The 21613-nt window shown below is 36.5% G+C and overlaps 1 protein-coding gene across 1 annotated transcript; it reads right to left on the bottom strand.

Moving 5' to 3' along the window:
- Positions 1–99: 99 nt before the first annotated feature.
- PI4K2B (phosphatidylinositol 4-kinase type 2 beta) lies at positions 100–20908 on the bottom strand. The gene is made up of 10 exons (XM_082051107.1): positions 20535–20908; positions 16080–16237; positions 10977–11177; positions 10346–10477; positions 9505–9658; positions 7834–7901; positions 7238–7337; positions 6049–6182; positions 4390–4449; positions 100–1774 (listed from the first exon to the last, which is right to left on the bottom strand). The coding sequence occupies exons 1-10, from the start codon at positions 20803–20805 to the stop codon at positions 1601–1603; spliced, it is 1452 nt and encodes a 483-aa protein (XP_081907233.1). The 5' UTR covers positions 20806–20908; the 3' UTR covers positions 100–1600.
- Between the last annotated feature and the right edge of the window lie 705 nt (positions 20909–21613).

The raw sequence follows: 21613 nt of genomic DNA on the forward strand, positions 1-21613 counted from the left end.
CCCCACCGACAAGGGAGGAGGGAGCAGGTGCAGCGACACGGGTGAAACGAACCCAAATTGGGGTCTAGTTACTGCAGAACACGCGAGACCCGTGCATTTTAAACGATGTCATTTATTTTCTTTAGTAGACAGGTCTGGTACATAAACGCCATCTTTAATTTTTTTAAGAAACTGTTTGGGTAAAAACAATTAAGGAAATTTTATAAAGGATTTCAATCTTATTTTGAACCCCATCATACAGCGAGTTTTACATTTAAGGCTTAAACATTTCAGGTAATCATGTGAAATGCTGACATGCTACATTAATATTTACATCCACTCAAAATTATACAAAATACAAGCATTTTATTATTTTTTAGTTCAACAGTATTGCTTAGAATTACAAAATACAGCAATGTCCAAAATACTGAAAGTTTCATAAAAGCAGCAATTTTTCTCCCACTCCCAGTCTTAACTGTCCAGAAAATTACTAAAGAAAAATATTTACCGTGTTGCATAAGCCACAGATCTAGGAACATAACCATCAAGTCTTAAACCATGTAACTTAAACATAAATGTGACTGGTAGATGAGCAGGACATCACTAAGGGCACGCTAACAAGTCTCTGTGCTCCACATATTACAGTCTTTTTTTTTTTCTGGTCTAAAAATAACGCTGCATTTAGATAGAAATTCAGAAGGGAGACTGGCTTTGTGATGAACACATCAGTGCTCCTGTTGTCAGTAGTGCAGAACCACTTTGGGGAGCACTGATGAACACATTTACACATATGACAAAACAAACCTGTAACAATGTGGTGCAACTTTCATCCGTGATGGATCTATAAAAGAAATATCACAATTTTTCATACATGTGCTCAAATACACAAGTTCTAAAGCTACGGGTGAAATTTCAACCTCTGAGATGTACACTCAGCTTATTTTGTCACAGTAGGAACCGCATGTACTTATTCAGGTTGAATTTTACTGTAATCCAACTATTTAACTATTTTTGGTCCCCACGTGCAAAAAACCCAAACCTACTTGGAGCATTTTATCCCGTCTCCCTTTCTTGTTTGTCAAGGACAGATTGATTTTTTTTTTTTAATTGATTTTTTTTTTTTAGTGCATGACTTTTCAAGTAACTAGCCTAAGAAAATCTATAAACAGCTTAAAATTATCAGGAAGAAATTCCAAGGAAAAGCATGTTCACAATGAAAGATAACATTCTGCACATTTTTTTTTTAAAGACCATATGAAAAGAAATTGATAGTGTATAGGTTCTCACATTTATATTAAAAAGAATTCCTGTTGTATTCAAAAGTAGTTTCTCAGCAAACTGTGCATCTTCCCTTATTCAGAATACATTAATCTAGGCTATAAAAATACAATATGGACAAGTTCTTCTCATTCCCTGACATAAGAATTCACAATTTTGACACAAAAATTGTAAACTTCTATTACATTCAAAATACATTTCTTAAGTCTTTAGAATTCTGAGTTCTGAGGTGTCGGCAGTCAGAGCTCTTGGTATACAGCAGAAGTACATTATTGCAGGGCCCTTACACAGAAGCAGCTTTCTCAAGTTAAGAAAAACTTACTCTTCCCACCCATTTTTGTTGCTACCAGGAGGAAAAGAAAGGCTTCCTGCTGTGAAAGGTCTGAGTGAACGCATTGCTCAGATGAACAATTCGGCCCTGACTTCCAGTGCTGCTTCGCTCCACAATCACACGTGGCATCTGGACAAGCTGAATGGGACTTTTTTCATCCTTTAATGCCTGAGTAAGGTTTAGTATCTAAAACAGTAAAAGCAGGGAAAGTTAATGAAATTGTGTCTAACAGGCCTATACATTTAGATGCCGCACTTGAATAAATTCTGTAGAGGACTGTGCTGTCAAGTAAATTATCTTTAAAAGGTACTCTACTGCAAGTGGAAATATTTTACTTACTTGGTATCATTATGATATCCTACTGCTATCTTACTACCCTTTTATTATTTTCTTGAATATTTCATGCAATTCTCTCCAAATTTTCAGAAAGTGTTAGAGACAAAAATCTAAGAGCATTTTAAATTTACCACATCTCTTGAAAGCATCGCACCTTTAATAAAAGAACCTGCAATAAAGCAATCAACATGTATTTAACATAAGATCTACCAGGAGTTTTGCTAAAAGTTATTTTTGTAACAGAAGATATGAAGCCATACTATTAACCCACACCAAACCCAATTCAACCTCCAGCTCCCAGGAATCTGTTATCTTCCTTCCAAAACCTCACTGCTTATTAACTGCCCTGATAATTTACTCCTTGTTCAATGTTATCCTGCTGAGAACTAAGGCAAGTATTCAGCCTAGTTCTGGTAACACATTTGCATTATCCTTAATATCAGACCTTTTTTTTTCCTGCACAGTGCCCCTTTCTTCCTTGTGTGACTTACCAATTCCCTGCTCATTCTGCACTTTCATGGCTGAAGAACCCTGACAGATAAAGTCTTTTGCATCATTTACCACAACCTGGCCCTTCTGGCAACTCCACCTGACATTCACCTTTTCTAAGTTCTAAGGCAATCCTTTTAGATCTCTGTCACCCAGTTGCTTATTCTCTATGTTCTTGAAAGAACTTTTTATTTTGGGTTTGAAACCCTTCCCAATATTTCCCACCTGCCCTCATTTCACAAAAGTGTGCTTCTCGCTACTTTTGGTACCTTAGATTTCAAGATCTCACTCCTTACATGCAAGATATATTTCTCTTCAGCCTATTTGTCAACTCGATTCTTCATTTTCTAATTCTTAAAGTCTTCATTTTTAAGGATGTATTTACAGACATTTTGGCTATCCTGCAAATTCTTCTTAACTGAATGAATCTGTTATCATGTGTTCTAGTTATATAACTTTCCTATAATGCCCTTGTAACATGCTTTGGTTTTACACCAAAAGCAAGTCTAAAATCAGTGCTAAAAGGCACAATTTGCTGACATATTTCAAATCACATCCAAGAATAAATAACTCATTATCTGCATTTCTTCTCTAACTCCATGCTGGAAAGCCTGACATCTCATGCAGCGAAACACACTCCTGTATTGCTAGACAGTTAAAGAACAACATGTTGATTATAATAATGATAATTAATTAATAAACCTTGAAAACAACACAACAGACACACACCAAAAACCTCTGCTGAAATCCACCTCAGTGAAAGGGTGTGAAAAGGTTCCAGATGCAGCCTTTATGGTAGGAAAATAATTTCTACAATCTTAGTTAGATCTCTGTCAATTATGCGGATCAGGATTTTCCCTTAAGTTTTTTGTTACATAACTGATTTCCCGTAGCCAACTGTCTCATTGAAAAAAAAAAAAAATACTTAACATGGTTTGAGATGCATGAATACTTCAGAAGTGGCTTTCCACTGACTGCACGAACTTCTCAGAAATAACTCCTATAATTCAATTGGATAAGTAAGGTTTGCTGGCTTGTAGCCATCACACATCGCTAATGTGAACTGGGATCATGTTTGACTAAGCAAAGCTGCATGCTTGGGCAAGGTAATTCTGGATACAGGAAACTCTACAGAGAAAGGTTGCATTAAGCCACTCAAGGAATTTTGAGTATCTGGCTTTAAACAATCCATGTTGAATTTATGAACACAGAAGTCAGTTTCAATAATTTCAGGGTAAACAGGACTATTAACTTATCTAGTCCAATTTCCTTGCATTTTCACAAATCACTATTTTATGTCTATAACGAACTAATTTTTTTTTCTTAGCTAAAGCTTCTTTTCCAGTGTATCACACCAGTCTTACATTTTAAAACAGAAATATGTAGAAACTCTTCTCCTCTCTTGTTTCAGTGTCAAAAAAAAACCAAAACCAAAAAAACTTAATTATCATCAAATTTCTAATCCAACAACAGCTGGATTGGTTCCAAGTATGGTTCTGACATTTGCTAGGATGAAGAAATTTTATTACCTAATATTGCTTTCTTGTGAGAGGTATTTCAATCAAGTTAGCACCCCAAAATAAAGTCATATTTATTTTAATAACATAATTACCCCAATTTTTCCATCCAAATTTATGACCCTTCTCCAGTGTTCTGTTTTTAAAATATCTTCTAAGAATATACAGTTAAGTCCTGCCCTATCTCCCACAAAACCAATAAAATTCAATTACATTATTTAATAAAATATTCTTCTATAAAAATAAAAATTTAAAAAAATCAGTACAGACTTTCTGCTGTTTCATCTATATGCAAATAAGAACAAACTCTAGAAAGACATTTAGTTTTCTCAGATGAAAATACCTTCAAGTCTTTCAATTCAATAGGAGTCAGTTTTTGTAGCTCTAAAAAAGCAGCTGAGAAATGATGACAAATTAAATATATTAAAAAAAAAAAAAAAAATCAAAAAGCAGTCTTACCTGCCCCCTCATTACAGACATTTGGTTTTCAAAAGTAGCCTTGTCAAATCCTTTATCAGTCTTTAGTAAAGAAAACAAACAGTTACTATAGGAAATGACCCATTTATTTTTAGCTATATATTTAGTAAACAAATTCTTCAATTCCATAACACATATTTACATATATTATAATAACTTTTTTGACGCTTCAAATAGAATCATAGAATAATTCTGGTTGGAAAAGACCTTTAAGATCATCAAGTCCAACCACTAACCTAGCACTGCCAAGTGCACCACTAAACCTTGTCCCCAAGCACCACACCTATGTGTCTTTTAAACACCTCCAGGGATGGTGACTCAACTACTTCCCTGGGCAGCCTGTGCCAATGCCTGACAAGCTTTTCCAGGAAGAAATTTTTCCTAATATCCAATCTGAATCTCTCCTGGTGCAACTTGAGACCATTTCCTCTTGTCCTATCACTTGCTACTTGGGAGAAGAGACCAACACCCTCCTCACTACAACCTCCTTTCAGGTAGTTGTAGAGAGTGATAAGGACTCCCCTCAGCCTCCTTTTCTCCAGGCTAAACATCCCCAAGTTCCCTCAGCTGCTCCTCAGACTTGTGCTCCAGATCCCTCAACAGCTTCATTGCCCTTCTCTGAATTTGCTCCAGCACCAAAATGTCTTTCTTGCAGTGAGGGGCCAAAAACTGAATACGGGATTCAAGGTGCAGCCTCACTGGTGTCATAGTATAACCCACAAAAAGGTCGACTTACTGCAGCAAGTTACATGTGCTAAAACAAAGGATAAGTAAAAAGTAAAATACACCAGTGGATACCACTTTAGGGCATTGGTAGGTAAAATTAAACCCATCACATAATGTTACACCACTCTGCCTCTCACCTTTACTCTGGCAAAAGAATACTTTCTCCTTCAGGGTTATTAAACACTTCAGCTTCCACTGGGTTTAAGAGAAAACCCAGGGTCACTTTAAATACAACTGAGTCAAAGTGCAATTATTGCAGACGTGTTCCAGCATCTAGTTTTGACATTACAGCTGCATTTTCACTAAAAGTTTGAACTTTCCATTTCTTTCCATCCTGATCATTTGGATTATTCCACTTGAACATCTGATAATTTTTATTGAATGTTTAGGATACTCGTCACATGTCTATTGTAGCACAGTTTTAGTATCTTTAGAAGAAGTTTGACTTACTTTAAACAGGAATAAGATTTCAGCACCAACTTCACACAATACAGGTATGTAAAATCAAGTATATGAAAAGTATGTGGGTACTTGAAGTTACATTAAATACATTATTTCCTCGGGTTGCTACAGTTTATCTTAAGTGGATACATACCACGCAGGTATGGTAAATGGAGTTTTTACATAAAATTGTGCTAGAAAAATTAACTAGCTCTAACTGATTATGTGAAACAGATATAAAATGTAATTATGTTTTCAGATGAACTGATTATTATCAATTAGCCACATTACTGACACAGTTTCCTCTTAATTATACAAACCCTTTCTACCACCTCATTGTTAAAGCTAAAATAGCACAGTATAATAATATACAGAAGTTAAATTCATAAAAAGAAAAATAATCTAACTGTTCCATTATGGCTATCAGCTATTAATATTTCAGCAATGCTAAATTCAAAGAAGCCCTTCATTGACCTTAAATAGTTCATAAAGATCTTCACAAAGATCCTGTACGAAGTTCATATCAGAAATGCGAGGAAGAACTAAGTCTCTGGTCTCCTGAGAGAAAGGAACCTTTGCTTGAGGCAGCCAAGCCCAGTGAAAGGGATCTAATGCAGAAAAACAGAACATTTACTGATTAACAACAGGCAAATTTAAATTCTCAAGTTCTTACCACTGATACAGTACTCTGCTGCCTACTGAAAGTTCTCAGAAACACACCATTCTTCACAACATTATTACCTCATGTACCTCTTCTGGCTACAGTTAGAAAAGCAGCTTTACAGCTATTTAGATTTTTTTTTTTTTCCAAACAGTGAAAATATATTTTAAGTAGTAAATATTTAGTTGAAGCAATAAGTAAAAAAGGTGTGTATATATATATATATATATATATACACACACACACACACACATTAAATACTGTAAGCAATAGTAGAGGCCTTTCCTAGTTTAGTAATGCAATTTCCTTTGGAGTAAAACAATGCCCACAATCAAACAGAAATCTTTCATGTTTGACTGATACTGAAAAATTAACAAAAAAAGTAGCTACTATTCTTTAATGAAAATTTTAGTTTATTAAAATGCCGCCTTCTAAGTATGCTAAGAAAAACATTCTTAACTTTTCACATAATTGCTATTAAAGAGCTTTCTCAAAAAATATTGTAAGTTAAACGACACCAAACAGTATCAGTTGCAGAAACTGAGAACAAGTAAAAATAACATGTAACTTCTCTGCCTCTTCACCTACAACAGTACCCTTTGTTTTAAAATAGAAATTTGGCCATTAGAGACAACTTGCATATCCTTGCACTCAAGTAATTTTCGACTACAGTCCTGATGAAAACACACATGAGAAACATGTTGCTGAGTTTTTCCAATTCCACCATCAGTCTGTTTGCATACAGTAATATGGTTGTGAATATGCATGTATTAAAACTGTTTAAAGGTATAAGTGTAAAAAAAATGAACAAGGCCTAAGTCACATATGCCACTGTAAAAATGGCATTTGTTGTTAACTTTCTGAAGAAGTGTATGTTATTTAAAAATTCAATATATAACTACAGTGATGGTTTCTTAGTTTCTTACTGCAACCCAAATAAAAAAATACTTATTTAGAAGATACTCTCCCAAAAGGAAGAAGATTGAAGAATGCAATACTTACATGCCCTCCACTCATCAGGATGCTTAAAAGGAAATGCTAAACCATTGTCAATTGCAGCAATTTTAATAGTAGATTCTTTAGTTATAGTCCACTGGCCATCCTAAAGAAGGAATATTTCAAAAATAAGTGATATATATGTACTTACAAAAAATAGTGAAATACATTAAAAACACTAAATAATATACTTTTAACTTCACTGCTTAAAATCAAACAATATAAAGGAGTATCCAAATAAACTCTAGCACATATGATTCTTACTCTGCCACCATTAAAAAGGAGCCCTTACCCCAAATACAAGATCAGCAGAGCACCTAAACAGCTGAAATGTGCTTGAGCAACAATGGGCAGTTTAATCATTATTACAGCCCAAGCTAGTACAGAAAAAATGCAGAACAATAACAACTTCTAGTACTGTTTTATCCAGACTAGTCTAATTTAAACAGATTTTCCATTCGTTTCACCTAGAATAATTTGCAGTTACCAGATTTCTTGCAACCATGCACCAGGATTAAAGCCATGCACTTAATCCCCTGCAAGACCAAGCTGTAAAACTAAACAATTTAAAGAACATAAGTTTCAGAATACAGTTTTCTTACCTTATCTGACAGATCAAGTCCATCATCTTGTTTTTCATACCTGACTAACCAGTTATCATTACCTCTGTCTTTAAACAGGAAAATGCATGTCACAACATGTCATTTAAAAAGAAATCATAATCTAAAGTGATATGCAATGACTAATATCGTAAATTGAGAATTTGCCAAAGGAGTCAGGGGAAACTGTTAAATTTTTTTTTTTCCAGTCACAATATACATGTTTTAGCTTTACTGAAATGTTTGAGGCAACTGATTTACTGGAAAGATCAAAAATTTACCGAAGTGTTCTTAGGTATGTAGTGCTGCTTTAGGTATGTACTGGCTGAATATATAGTAAAATATCAAGAAAGCCAAGGGAAAATACTTTCATCCATTTTACGCAGAAAAATTGGCTGTACTTGTACTTTTCCTGGGGAAAAGACTGTCACAGCAGCAGCAGCCACAATGACTTAATTTTAAGCTTGTTTTAATGCTGATGGGAAGAAGGAGAGGCCCTCCAAATCTATAGATAGTTGGATGTTTGATTACATGAAGAAAACAGATGCCTCAAAGGTGGTGAGGGAAGAGAAAATCAGAAGCTGAAAATGTCTGCACTATTCAGACAAAATGGAGATGCTGAGGGTTTGGACAAGGTCTTTCAGATATAGGAAGATTACATGGATTTGTAGGTGCTTCTATCATCTTAAGGTGTTCCCTTAAGTTTAGTTAAACAACCATCAAAAGATTTTCATGTTCTATCATGATTACATATCTTAGATGAAGGTAAAATCATCCATGTAATGAGATTTTACATTTTGAGCATTTTCCTTACCGTGTTAAGAGTGTCACAAGACACATTAATTGTTTGGAAACACTGAGATCTATTTAACAAGGCTGACAGACCACAGCAGCAGGTAGAAAGTATTACATTTGTACGAAATTTTCATCTTTTAGTTTTCTCCTAAAAAGTCACAGGTTAGAGTGACTTATTTTCAGCTTAATTCCTTTCTAATAAGTGAATGTAATAAAAGGAAAATGAACTAGTGCTGGTATATCTGAAGAAGCTTAAAGATGTTCAACTCCGACAAAAGCAGCAAAAGAAATATTTTAAATATAAAACCGCCTTTGGATTCTTGAAGGAAATAAATCACTCACACAGTGAGATAAATCACTTACATGGCTTCTGAATGAAAGAAACAGAAATGCAGGAGAACTGAGAGATATCCATCACAGCTGTACTGCAGTACCTAGTCACAGTGGATATGAACTACTTTGCACTGATGCAAAACTGTGCTGTTATGGCTCCAGCCTCGCATAAAAGAAACAGCAGTCACAGGTTTTCTTATAGTTCCTGCAGCCTCACCATCCCTTATCCCAAACAGGGGAAACAGACAGTTAATAGCCTACTGACAGAATTAAAGCATCATGAAAGGATTTGTTCTTGAATTCTTACATTGCCTAAAAATATGAACAGCTGAAAAAGCGTTGTTTGGATTTTGTCATATTGCAATATTTAAAGTTTGAATCCAAAGTAGATTTTTTTTAAGTTTAAAATGCAATATTCTGGCCTTCAATTGTTAGAAAAGCATCTGAAATATGCATTAAAAGTCCTTAGCAGCAGCTTTCCACCAGCATTGCTTACCATTCCTGCTTCACAAAAGTAGACAGATACCAAGAGACACTAACGAATACCTGTATTTCTGATGACATAATCCAAGATAACCAATCTTTCAAACTGTGATTGAAATTCTTTCCTTGTGTTCTCAGGTAAAGGATCAGTTTCAAACTTCCTGAGCCAGTAGTCAGCTTCCTTATATCCTTCAACAAACAGCTGGAAGGAGCCAACCTGCAACAGCCAGAAACTGCATTTGGTAAATGCACTTGGGCAGATCACACAACTAATCTTTACAACAGCAGAAATACTGATTCTATACTTTTAAAGTTCAGAACACAGTAAGTAAGACACTAGAAGATTACTAAGTGGTTTCCCTTCCATTCCTATCGACATGGTGATATTTTGGGGATACAGTAAGGCTCATTAGGCAAGAAACACTTGAGGTTTTAGTCAGTGGAAGACTGCACACAGGATGAAAGGAAGGTAGAATGAACACAGCAATAGGATACATAAAAGAATAATACAAACAAGAGAAGGAAGAAAAAAATATTTAAGAAAAATGAGCTAACTAGATAAATTGCAGGGGAGAAACAGTTAGAAAATATAAAAACATGACACTGAAGAGAAATGTACTGAGCAGTGCAGAAATTAAAAAGGAGACATTCCACATTTTAACATTACTCCTCCAGCAGGAAGCTACACTGAAGACTGATACAAGAAGTGGCAAGATTATTAAAGTAGTTCAAATGAAGGAATGATGTAACAGAGCAGATAGATTTTGCATAAAAACAGTCATATGTATCAAACTTCAGTCACTCAGAGATGCAACAAGATTCTACTGTTGAAGTTACCTTTTTTTTTATTCAAACTTTTGTTTAACAATCAAGAGGTGCACAAATTACTTATTTTTCATCTTACCTTAGGAGGTAGTCCAATTCGATTAAATTTTTTAGCAACTTTTGGCACTTTCTCTAAAGCGTATTTTTTTCCTCTTGACTTTGCACGATCTATTGCACTGTAATTAAAAGTCTCACTGACAAGCCAGACAACCTTAAAATATGAAAGTTAAAAACACAGCTTATAATTCCTTATTAATTCAATTATAAATTCACAGTAAATTTTATGCTTAGTTGTCAAAAAAGCAAAAAGGAAACACCAGACATTTCCAACAGGCAAATTTTATATGCAAAGGTGAATATTTGCTATTTTATGTATCTCAAACAAAAAAGTGGTAATAGACTTGTAAGTGGGAATCTTTATATGCTGCTTTTTGCAATGTTGATGCATCTCACCAGAATATAAGGCAGAAAAGTGTTAGAAAATGCAAAAAAAAACTTAAGTGTTTTAGAAGAAAAGATTCAATTCAGATCACAAACTTTTCGTTTAAACAAAAATAACCAAACCACGGTGCCTTTCAACTTGCAGTAGTTTATAAATGACTTGGGATAATGCATGATATAGAAGGATGTGTCCACAACAATCCAGAGACTGACAAATCTATCATTACATATTTTTTTGCATTTAATAATTTATGTATTTTAACTTTTACCTTAGTTTTAGGTACAACTCCCAGCCCCAGCTTGTCATCCACGAGATAGGCACCAGCTTCAGAGAGGTATCCCTGATTTGGAACAAGGCAGCCTCTGCCAAAGCAGCAAGGACAACAAACTTTGTGAAAATATTTGGTCCATTTTGGATTTAGATGTCCATAAGGCTCTTCAGATTTTGGTTTGAACACTCCAATAATTTTCTACGATAACATAAAATTAAAGTATGAATGCTTTTAATTGCAAAATGTTAAAATTATTTTGAAAATAAGTTATTTGAACACTTTGCTTAGATACTGTACAATGCATTTTACAGTTGCTTTTTTTAGACTATGAAATAAAACTAACAAAATGGTATTCCAAATAAATTCATCATGAACTGCTTGTATAGAAGTAGTACAAATTCCAAATAAGTCTTTAATATGAGAAAATCAAAACATTTACTAGTTATCGAAATTAAAGGACCACATTTTAGAATATACACTTTTCTATATCCTAAGTTTTTACAAAATGGAGGTTTAAAAGTAGTTTAAAATAATTTTCAGCCCACCAAATAACTCATTGACAAGATATTTCAGAGACATAATAGTTCCAGAAAAGTGACAAACACACAGAATCAACATGTTACCTTTTCTCTCTTATATGTATTTTATTTACTGCTTTATGTTAGAATGGAACTAAACGTTCTCGGCTTTGCAATTCCAAAGTGTGGTGTCATTTACCACTGCCGTAGATTCCTCAACTCAGAGCTGACACTGGTTCACACTATCAGCCACCATTGACACTGGAGACATGTAGTGAAGTTTAAAATTACCCAGAGTACTGTGTCCAGTTTTGGACACTATGCTTCAAGAAATCTGTCAGACTGGAGAAGACTGAAAAAACTATGAGAATACCCCAAAAAATGTAAATAATGAAAGACTCCATGAACATGGATTGTTTAGTATAAGAGAAAATAGGGCACAATGAACTGCAAACCTGCTCCACAACACAGGCATTCAATAGGTAATTTCTCAAGGTGCCTCCTACGTGTGATTCTATAATTGTTAACCTCAAACCACAAGTTTATTACCATACTAAAATATATAACCTTCTAATTGTGATAAACTTCAGCCCAGTGCATAAAGTCCATGTAATGACTCTTCTCTAGCTCAACTGAAACGCTGCATCTTCATTCCTGCTCACATGGTAAGCCAATAAAATCCTTATCTAATAAATATTTAAGAACTGATTATGGAATGTTTTCATATATTAGTACTCTCCTGAATATCATCCAAAACCGTTAATATCTCACTAAGCTAAACACTGCCTGTTGCTGCATCAGCACTCGTAGCTGATTCCCACTCTTCAGTCAGAAGAAGTTTGCTGGCAACCAGAGACCAGCACTCTGCTGCAGTGACTCCTAATCCAGCCACATTAGGGAGAGGACTTGACTAGTTGTTCTAGATTCTAGAGAATTTTCACTCACTTTGTCCAAGAAAATCCAACTAGTCCAAGATTGTCCATGACAATCATGCTTTGTCCAAGACAAACTAACTACAGAGAACTTATTTCATTCAGTTTATAAATAGATTACACAAGCCACCAGGCATTAGTAGCACCACTGGTCTTGTCCATCTATTTTGATTCATTCCCCTCAACCACCAGGAGAAATAATTTACAAAATATCATTATTTGCATTCATCTTATTAAAAACATTTCTTATCAACAGGGGCAGGAAACAAACTGACAAAAATTATCTTGTTTTTGTTATGCTGTTATCTGTGATTCTAAGGTTACATTCAAAACCATGAGCAAGTTCCACGCAACTGCACAGACAATTCAATTTAGACCTACACAACAGGCTAGACTCTCAATAAATAGTCTATAGAATGTGAAAGGCCACAATGTTCTTTGAATACTTTTTTTAATCACAACACCTTGGAAATAGAATTTACTTGGTATACTAGTTTAGTCAAAATTCTAATGTTAGAGTTAGAATTGTTAAAAAGTTATTCAATTTTTTCCCTGTTGAATCACAGGTATCTACCTGCTCAAAACAAAGCTAGCAGCTTTTCATTTCCCAGAAACACAGTGCTGTATTTGGCTGCATATACCAAGCCATTAATTATCTCTTTTCCGAATCGCTCTTTGGATAATACTTCCTACAAAGTGCCCATTTTAAAAAGGAACAGAGCTCGTTCCATTTCTTGCCAGGACCTTATTGTGCTATAATATAAAATCTAGATATGGTTTTCAAGGTTTCACTGAAGTGAGAGCCTTACTAAATGTCACAGAGCCGCTGCTGTTGAGGGCCAGAGTAGAACCAGAAAGTTCAGTATGTACACAGCCTACCAAGGCCAGTCTTAATTTTGCAAGTCAAAATTAATTTCTAGACTGATTTCATTAGCATTACCAGTTAGCCAATAGCTGAATCGTCAAAAACATGTTGCAAACCAGTTTGTAACAGACATTATGTCTTTTATTTTATTGGTTACACAATGAGCAATACAGAAATATTCAACACTTCAGCAGTTAGTGCTGTTTAAGTATTGAACTGCTTCATATCAGTATACAATTATGTCAATAAATGCAAAAAGTTAATTTTAATCAGGCAATTTTAGTCTTATACTTCTGATAGACCCAAATCAGCTAATGAGATGACCTAATAGAAACAGATTATTTTACCTGTAACTTTGTATTAGTGTGGGTAAACACTTGAGAAGCTGACCAGTAAGAAGGCTCAGCGTGTCTTTAATAAGCTCTTTCCCAGCATAGAGGAGGTTACTCAAGAAGAACAGGAGAAAGCAAGTCACAAAACTGGTCTGAAGCACAATGATGCAACACTCTGTCAAACAGGATTAGAAATCCATTTCATAAATGGGAGTTGCACTATTGACAAAATGAAGTTTTATCAGAACTTTCATATGGATAACAAATTTAGATAAGCCCTGAATTTAGTGCAAAAACTAAAAGCAAAACTGAAAGTTAGCTAGGAGCTCAGTATTTGCACAGTCCTGTGTTAGCAAATACTTTCACATTTTGCAATGAAGTTTTACTGGCCCACATAAAATATTGGTGTTTTTTTTAGTCTTCGTTTCTCCTAAATACATTCAAATCAATGACCTGCATGAAGAATGAGGCCAAGTCACTACTAGGAACTTTACTAGGAACAAAACCAACAACAACACTCCACAGCAAAAAAGAAATGAAACCAACAAGAAAATCACCACATAAGAAACAAGGAAATAAGGTGCTCTGTCCAAAATACTATGGTTACAGAAATTATGTGTAAGTGCTCTCTCATTAGCCTCAGGGCACAGCAAGTCTCTCAGGCAATTGCTGGTAACCAGAAAACTGCAAAATCAGTCTGGAGAGTCTTCAGACAAAACAGATTTACACACATGGAAATCACCAAGTATTATGAATTATGTAATTTCTCTACTAACTAACTTTCTAAAAATAAAATCTCAATTGCATATCATTACGAAAAACACAAAAAAAACCCCACTTAACCAGTTTTAAAGCATTTTAGCATAACACCGTAGAAAACTCTTTAGACATGTCATGCACTGAATTTTGGAAAAAATATTGATTTAAAGCAGTATTTGGTTACTTACTCAGATTTTTTTTTCCTATTGCATTTTAAATAAGACATAATCCTAATTTAAAATACCTCTTTAAAAACAGTATAAAGTTGGAATATGTATATATAAGCATACAAGCTGAAAACCTACAAAGAAGTAAACTACTAAAAAGGAAGTGACCTGCAGTTTTAAAAGTGTGCTGAAACTTTGAACAGGTTTTCCTATTAACAGCAGAATGAAGGGGGTCAATACTAACAAATGTTCCTGGAACACAAGAGTATAACCTACAATATGCAGTTCTTAGAAGATTTCGAAGAGGTGGTTCTGCCACTTTCTATCTTAGAAATACTACAAATAAATATAGGAATTTACAAATTTAAGTAATGTAACTATTCTAAAAATGACTCATTTAATCAAGTGTAAAAAACTATGACCAGAAAAATGTCATCAAAACAAACTAAGCCTCTATGAAAATTAAGTGGTAAAACAGAAATATATTCCTCAATGGCCAATAATAATGACAAATAAAGCTAAAAAAACCCTCACAGCTTCCTAAATGAATGGGAAACAACCATTTTAGGGTTGAGTATGATCTGAAAACCAAGGCACTTAAAGTGTTACAACTTCCATATCCAACACAACTAGGATCTTCAGGATTAATGAATACCTACATCTACATAAGAGCAGAAGACTTCTAATTGAGCTTAAATAAAATCAGATATAACAAATTAACATAGGTGTGGGGGTTAGGAGTCTTCTTTTTTGGAAGAAGTCGGTCAGTAGACAACGTATTTGTGACTTAAATAAAACAATGTGGAAGTATGTCAAACATTTTTCTCTTACTGACTAATGCTAACCAAATGTTACTTTTCAAGCAAGATATTCAGGCAACTGTTACTTTTCTCTCTCAAAGTAACCTTAGGACAGCTCTTTGATGATCACTATCCAAGTTACCATTCAACACTAAGGGAGAGGACACCAAATCTTCAAGTTAAGAGTCAGCAGACAAGTACAACTAAAAAAGTAGAGTCGTTTATATCACTTTTCTTGCTCATCTACCAACCACAAAGAAGGCAGGAGACATGACCTAAATAAAAGGCTCTCTAACATGAAAATAGATAAGAATATAGGAGGTTTGGCTAAAGAAACCTAAACAGTACCCAAATCAAAAGCTCAGTTACATCAAAATCAATTAAAACATACAAAGAACAAAATGTTAGACCCTGCATAATGGAATTCTTGAATTATTTTCAGATGTTAAAGAGGCCCTTTAATTTTCTCCATATTTCTTTGGTGCAGATAATTCAAAACATGCTAAAACTGCAACAGAGAAATAATAGTTACTTTGTGCTTAGCTTATGCTGCAAGACATAATTAGAAACCTAAATATTACTTGTGTTGATTTTTCCAACATAGATTTTGGCATACCATTAAATATTAAACAACTTATTTAAATGAATTTCCACTTAAATAGAATGTTTAAATTTCCATTTTGAACTCATGCTGATAGTGTCTCTGACTTTGCAGTAACATGCTCACCCCTTTTGGATCCTTGGCAAAATAACTTCCACTGGATCCTTGAGAGATTCTTTCTGGAAAAACTCCACACTCTATAGCTTGTTCTGCTCTCAGAATAATTTCTGCAAATTCTGGATCATCTAAAAATGTATTCATATCAGCAGTATGTCCTGTATGGCCTGAAAAATAAGAAAACAAGCAATCCTAAGTGTGATTTGTACTACAAATTAACAACATAAGTAAACATGCTGAACAGCTAAACAGCCTTCCCTGCTAATGCTCATTCAACAGCAGGCTGAAAAATCTGGTCCATTAAAGCAGTGCAAGTTTTCCCACTGATTTAACCATGTCAAATCAACCTTTTGTATAAAGTAAATGAGCCTGATCTGCAATGATTAATTTGAAACTACCACTGCAAAGTGTTTGCACTTCTCAAGTATTTTAAAATTTTTTTTTTTTTCTTATAGACTTCCTTATGTAAATAAATCTTCAAAACTGTATCTGTAAAAAAAAAAAATGCTAAAGGTTTTACATACAATTTTTATTAAGATTTGTGTCCTTTTGTAGAGAAAGCTACCTGCAAGTAAACTGTCCATTGCCCACTGTTAGAATGGTATAGCACCATTCATTTAACAGCCTCCCTAACATGTTAATTATCTGCTAAGATTCAACCATGTCACTCACAACCCGTTACACGCAGCAGCAACCAGTGGCACCAAAAACCCAGTGCAGTACTGCATGTCATCTCCACTCCAACACTGAAACACTATCCAATACTTGCTGAATTTCTTTACATACCAACCAAAAGATCAGCTCTATGCAGACTTTTATGCAAACTCTATGACAAAAGCAAATATTCTAAACAGATAACTAGAAAAGAAGTTGCAAGAATTCAATACTTCCACTACTCTTTAAACTTTTTCAAACTATTTCTTTGCAAGTTTTGAAACTGTAGATTTTTGTACCTTACTTTTAAGGCTAGGATTATTCCACATTCCTACTGAGTGAATTTTAATGGGTCGGTATATTAGAGCTCACTTCTGTATTAAGAAAGCTACATTATTCTAAATTAAACATTCACAGATAAAGTTGCCTTGTTCCCATTTCAGCACCTGAAGAAACGTAAGATAAAATGCATATATTCTTCTGGAATGACAACTGACACAGAATCCATTCAGAAGAGATATTCCTAAATAGTTCGTGGACAGGCAAATAAAAAAAATAAACACTAAAAATCACTCTTGGTGTTTTGGAACACCTTTTTGTGGCACAGGACATCCTTCAAAGTTTTTTAGAACATTAGCACTTGCTTGCATGAACCACTTACAAATAACATGGCTTCCAAACAAGAACAACTAAAAAGCATAAAACATAGGAAAACCTTAGTATAAGTTGGCAACAGGAAGAAAAGCCTTAAAACTAATAACAGTTCATTATTAAAGGCCAGCAACTACAACCCATGGAACCAATATCTGTAAGACTACTTGGCCAATCCTTCTGCAGTAAACTACAGTTTAATTTTAATACTTTTATTGGGACTATGAAGGACAATCAATAAATTGCATTTCATAGAGTCAGCCACCAAGAGAGAAGGAAAGGGTTCTAAGATCTCTCCATCACAAAATACCTAGGTAGGGAACTAAACCAAAAACTCACAATACACTTATTTTTATGGAAAAAAAAAAAAATCACTTTGAATCAGTGCTTCTTGTTCCATATTCAAGCCTCAACTATCTCTACATGAGAAACATCCCATCATACAGCTGAGTTGCGACTACCAGATATTTTTGTCAATGAAAGCAGAATCAGGGTTGTGCATCATACTGGTAGCAAAAAAAGTGAAGCATCCATAGTAGGTTGCTCTGTACATTAATATTTCAGGTGAAAAGGACCTACAGATGAGCTTTTTGTTAGAGGGATTTAAGTTGTCTATGCAGAAGACAACTTTCTCAGTGGTCAGTTTTTAACTTCTGTGCATTCATTCCAGAATCTAAAATGTAAGAAGTCTCACTGTCTTGAGGAAATTCTTCAATCATGTCCTTTCTAACATAACAGATAACTGCAGGAAAAATATATTTGATTAAAAATCAAATTTAAAAAAAAATATTTTTAAAAACCCCACATTATGCTGTATGCTCAAGGAGTAAGTTTTTTAAAACTTATGATTTATCCATTATTGCCACTGTGCTACTACAAAGCCTTCTGTTACCACAGTGATGTGGCCATACAAAAACATACAGGCTGAAAACAAGGAAACTGGCAGTTTTAAGAAGTTTCCTTTTGGTTTATTAACACTCTCCATATGAAAATAAGCCATTTTAATTGAAGCTAGCATTTGCTCAGTGTGGCAGGGTTTTCCAAGTTGGTTTCTTCAAAAATTATTTTAGTCAAGTTTTCCACTGTGAAAGCACATTATGGTCACAACTTACTCCCAGTACAATCTCTAAACTCACAAGTATTACTAATCGAGTTTTTTTCTTGCAGCCACTCTTGAAAACTACTCTTCTTATTAGACTTCCACTTAGGAAACCACGGTTTAGACATACAGTCCGACTATCAAGCTCAATAACTTTTCTCAAATTAATTTGGACAAGGCCTAAGGCTGTGAAGCTGTTATACTTGAATGATGAGGACACACCAAAGAAGATACAAATGCTGTCATCCACCTCTACACCTCAACCCACTCTTCCATCAAGTTAATATGATATAAGTTAAACACACTTTGCATGAGTAACATGTATGAACTCCTTCAATACTAAACTAGCTTTAAACTATTTTAACATTAACATAATTAAAGGTAGTCCCTCGAACTGATTCCAGGTTTTCTATACAGAGTCTCATATGCTGACTTTAAATCCATTATGAAAACACTCTCCATGTTGCAATAACATGCACGAATAACATCTATTGCATGTTTGTTCTACCTGACATGTGAAACAATCCTGTAGCTTCAAGTGTTAGACATACAGAAAAGGTAAGAAGAAGGAAAAAAGAGCAAGAGATGAGATGCTGCAATCAGAGTTCTGAGATTTTCTTACACACTCCTGGAGCAGATCCCAGGAACTCTGCATTCACCACCCTATTTGCCCCAGTAGTCCAAGACCCACAGCTCTAATCTCCACTCTGAAGCATTAACTACTATGCTTTGCAAGAAGCACTGTCATATTAACACATCTTAACTCTTGTGGGAACAAGACAGGAGAACACTAACATTTTAATGGCATGTTCTCATTACAGGTCTGGTCTACACTCGGGATCATTGGTTAAAACATAAGATTTTTTTTACTTATCCTTAAACATAGTACAAGAGCAAAAGTTCTCTGTGGCTGCTAAAAGAAGTTACTAGCATAACTTTTTTGCAAATTGATGGGGGTTTTGTTGCAAAATGAAAAATTTTTACCACTCTCTGGCAAGAAATCCTATGCTACAATTACAACAGCAAACACTAGTAAGTGATGGAACTCCACAGATTTCCATCAGCAAACCTCTCCTAGATGTACATCTATCTACAAAGTTCCACAGAATCAGAAAGTTTGAAAGTCTAAAGAAAAAAATAAGCAATAGGTATTATATAGTTTATCATCCTGCTCTTATGTTTAGAATTATATTATGGCCATGCTTATACTTCTTTTCAAATTCAGAACCTAGTTCTTGCATTTCTGAATTTTCACATCACATTTTCTTTCTCTCTTCAATACTGGATTTCAAAACATGGAAAGCAGATTAATTTTTAAGAAAACAAAAAAAAATGACAGAAGAGGCCACATCTAAAGGTCTTAATACATGCGATAGTACAAAGAAGCGAACAGATTATTGGATGAAGAAACACAGTAAAATTTTTTTACAGATGGAAAGGGTCACAAGCAAGAAACTGCTGGAATAGGCAAGACAAATGGAAAACTTGACAGAGTTCACCAAATGTTCAGGAAGCAGCAGCAGCCAGTCCCACCACAGAACAGTCTGTAAAATATACGAAGTCAAAAGTTTCAAAAAAAAAAAAAAAAAAAAGTCACAGAAATAAGGAAAGCAAAGCCCAACAAACAGAAGACAGAGAACAAGAAGTAACAGTGGAGACACTCATAAAGATGTAAATGAGTTCGTGCAGTTCTGCACAAAAAGAGAAAACATTTGAATTTCGAGCCATTCGCAGCACTTTCCCTTCAAAGACTATTAGTCAGCGAGCCCGCTTGCCTAGCAAGAGCCGCGCACCTCCGCCCTCGCCGATGCTGCGCCTGTCCATAGAACAAGCTCCCCACGAGCCAGGGACACCTCAAGGCGGCACCGCGCACGGCACATCACGCGTAACTCATTCAGTCCCCACAGGCATTGCCACAGCCCCGCTGGCAGACCAGGGCAGGGGCCCCCTCTCACCCCAGAGTCACCCGAGCGGCCCTGCCCCGAGCCGCCCTGCGCACGGCCTGCAGCTCCATCCGCGTTCGGCCGAGCCCGGCGGGAGGCGGCGGCCCCGGCCCGTACCTGCGGCGGCGCGGGGCTCCTTGTCCCAGGCGGCGCCCGCTCGGCGGCCGCGGCCCGACGCCCGCAGGAGAGGCTCGTCCTCTCCATCTCCCTCGGGCCCCGAGTCCTCCTCACCCTCCTCCTCCTCCTCGAGCTCCCCACACAGCCTCACAGCCCCGCCGGGGGCGGCTTTCACCGCTTGCGGCCCCCGCCAGGGCGGCCCTCCCTGTGGCGCCGGCTCCGCGAGGAGCAGCAGCCGCTCATCGGGCTCCTCGGCACCCGGCTCGGCCATGGGCGGCCGCGGGCTGAGCGCGGGCAGAGGCGCCGCCGGGCCGGGCAGGCTCAGGCCCCTCCGCCGCAGCCCATAGCGCTCCCAGCCGCTAGCGCCAGTTCCGCGGTCGCGCCCCCTGTCACGGCCCTGCGCATGCGCGCACCGGCACACCGCCCTTTGCTACCTGTCTTAAAGGGGCCGCGGCCCCTGCTGGGCGGGCAAACTTCAAAGCGGCTTCTGCGCGGGGGCGGCAACCGGCGTCGGACGGTCAGGTCTCCGGAGTCTCCTCCGGGCTAGCGGCCAGTCACGGGGCCGGGACATCAATTTGTAAAGAACTCATACCTCACGGCAAAACAGTAGTCAGGGAATTGCAGTTGGTACCGTGGAGCGGCTGCGGTGGGTCAGCCGGGGGAGGGGAGTGCCGCTGGGCAGCGCCCGCCACTGCCGTCAGCTGCTGTCTGTCTGTCTGTCTGTCTGCAGGCGGTGTGAGACCGCCAAAGAGTGGCATGATCGGCTCAGCGTTCCTGTGGGAAGTCACAGCTACAGGCGTCCATACCTGCGCTATTTTAACTGCTAGTCGTTTAACGAGAACATCCCTGAAAGCTGCTTTGTATCTGTGTCTGGAACTGGCTTGTCTCCTGACCACCACTTCCCACTAGCGAGCTGCTCTCCCTCTACGTACTTTGAAAGACATTGTTCTACACCATCATGCTCATTTCCAAAAGGAAGCCTAAAAACAATATAAGTGAAAACAATATTAATATATTGTCATGATTTCCATGTCCCCACAACCATCTTTACATTATTAAATGGAAGAAAGAAAATACGA

Source organism: Streptopelia decaocto (genome assembly GCF_964273445.1).
Source record: "Streptopelia decaocto genome assembly, chromosome: 4".
In the NCBI taxonomy this organism is placed as follows: domain Eukaryota; kingdom Metazoa; phylum Chordata; class Aves; order Columbiformes; family Columbidae; genus Streptopelia; species Streptopelia decaocto.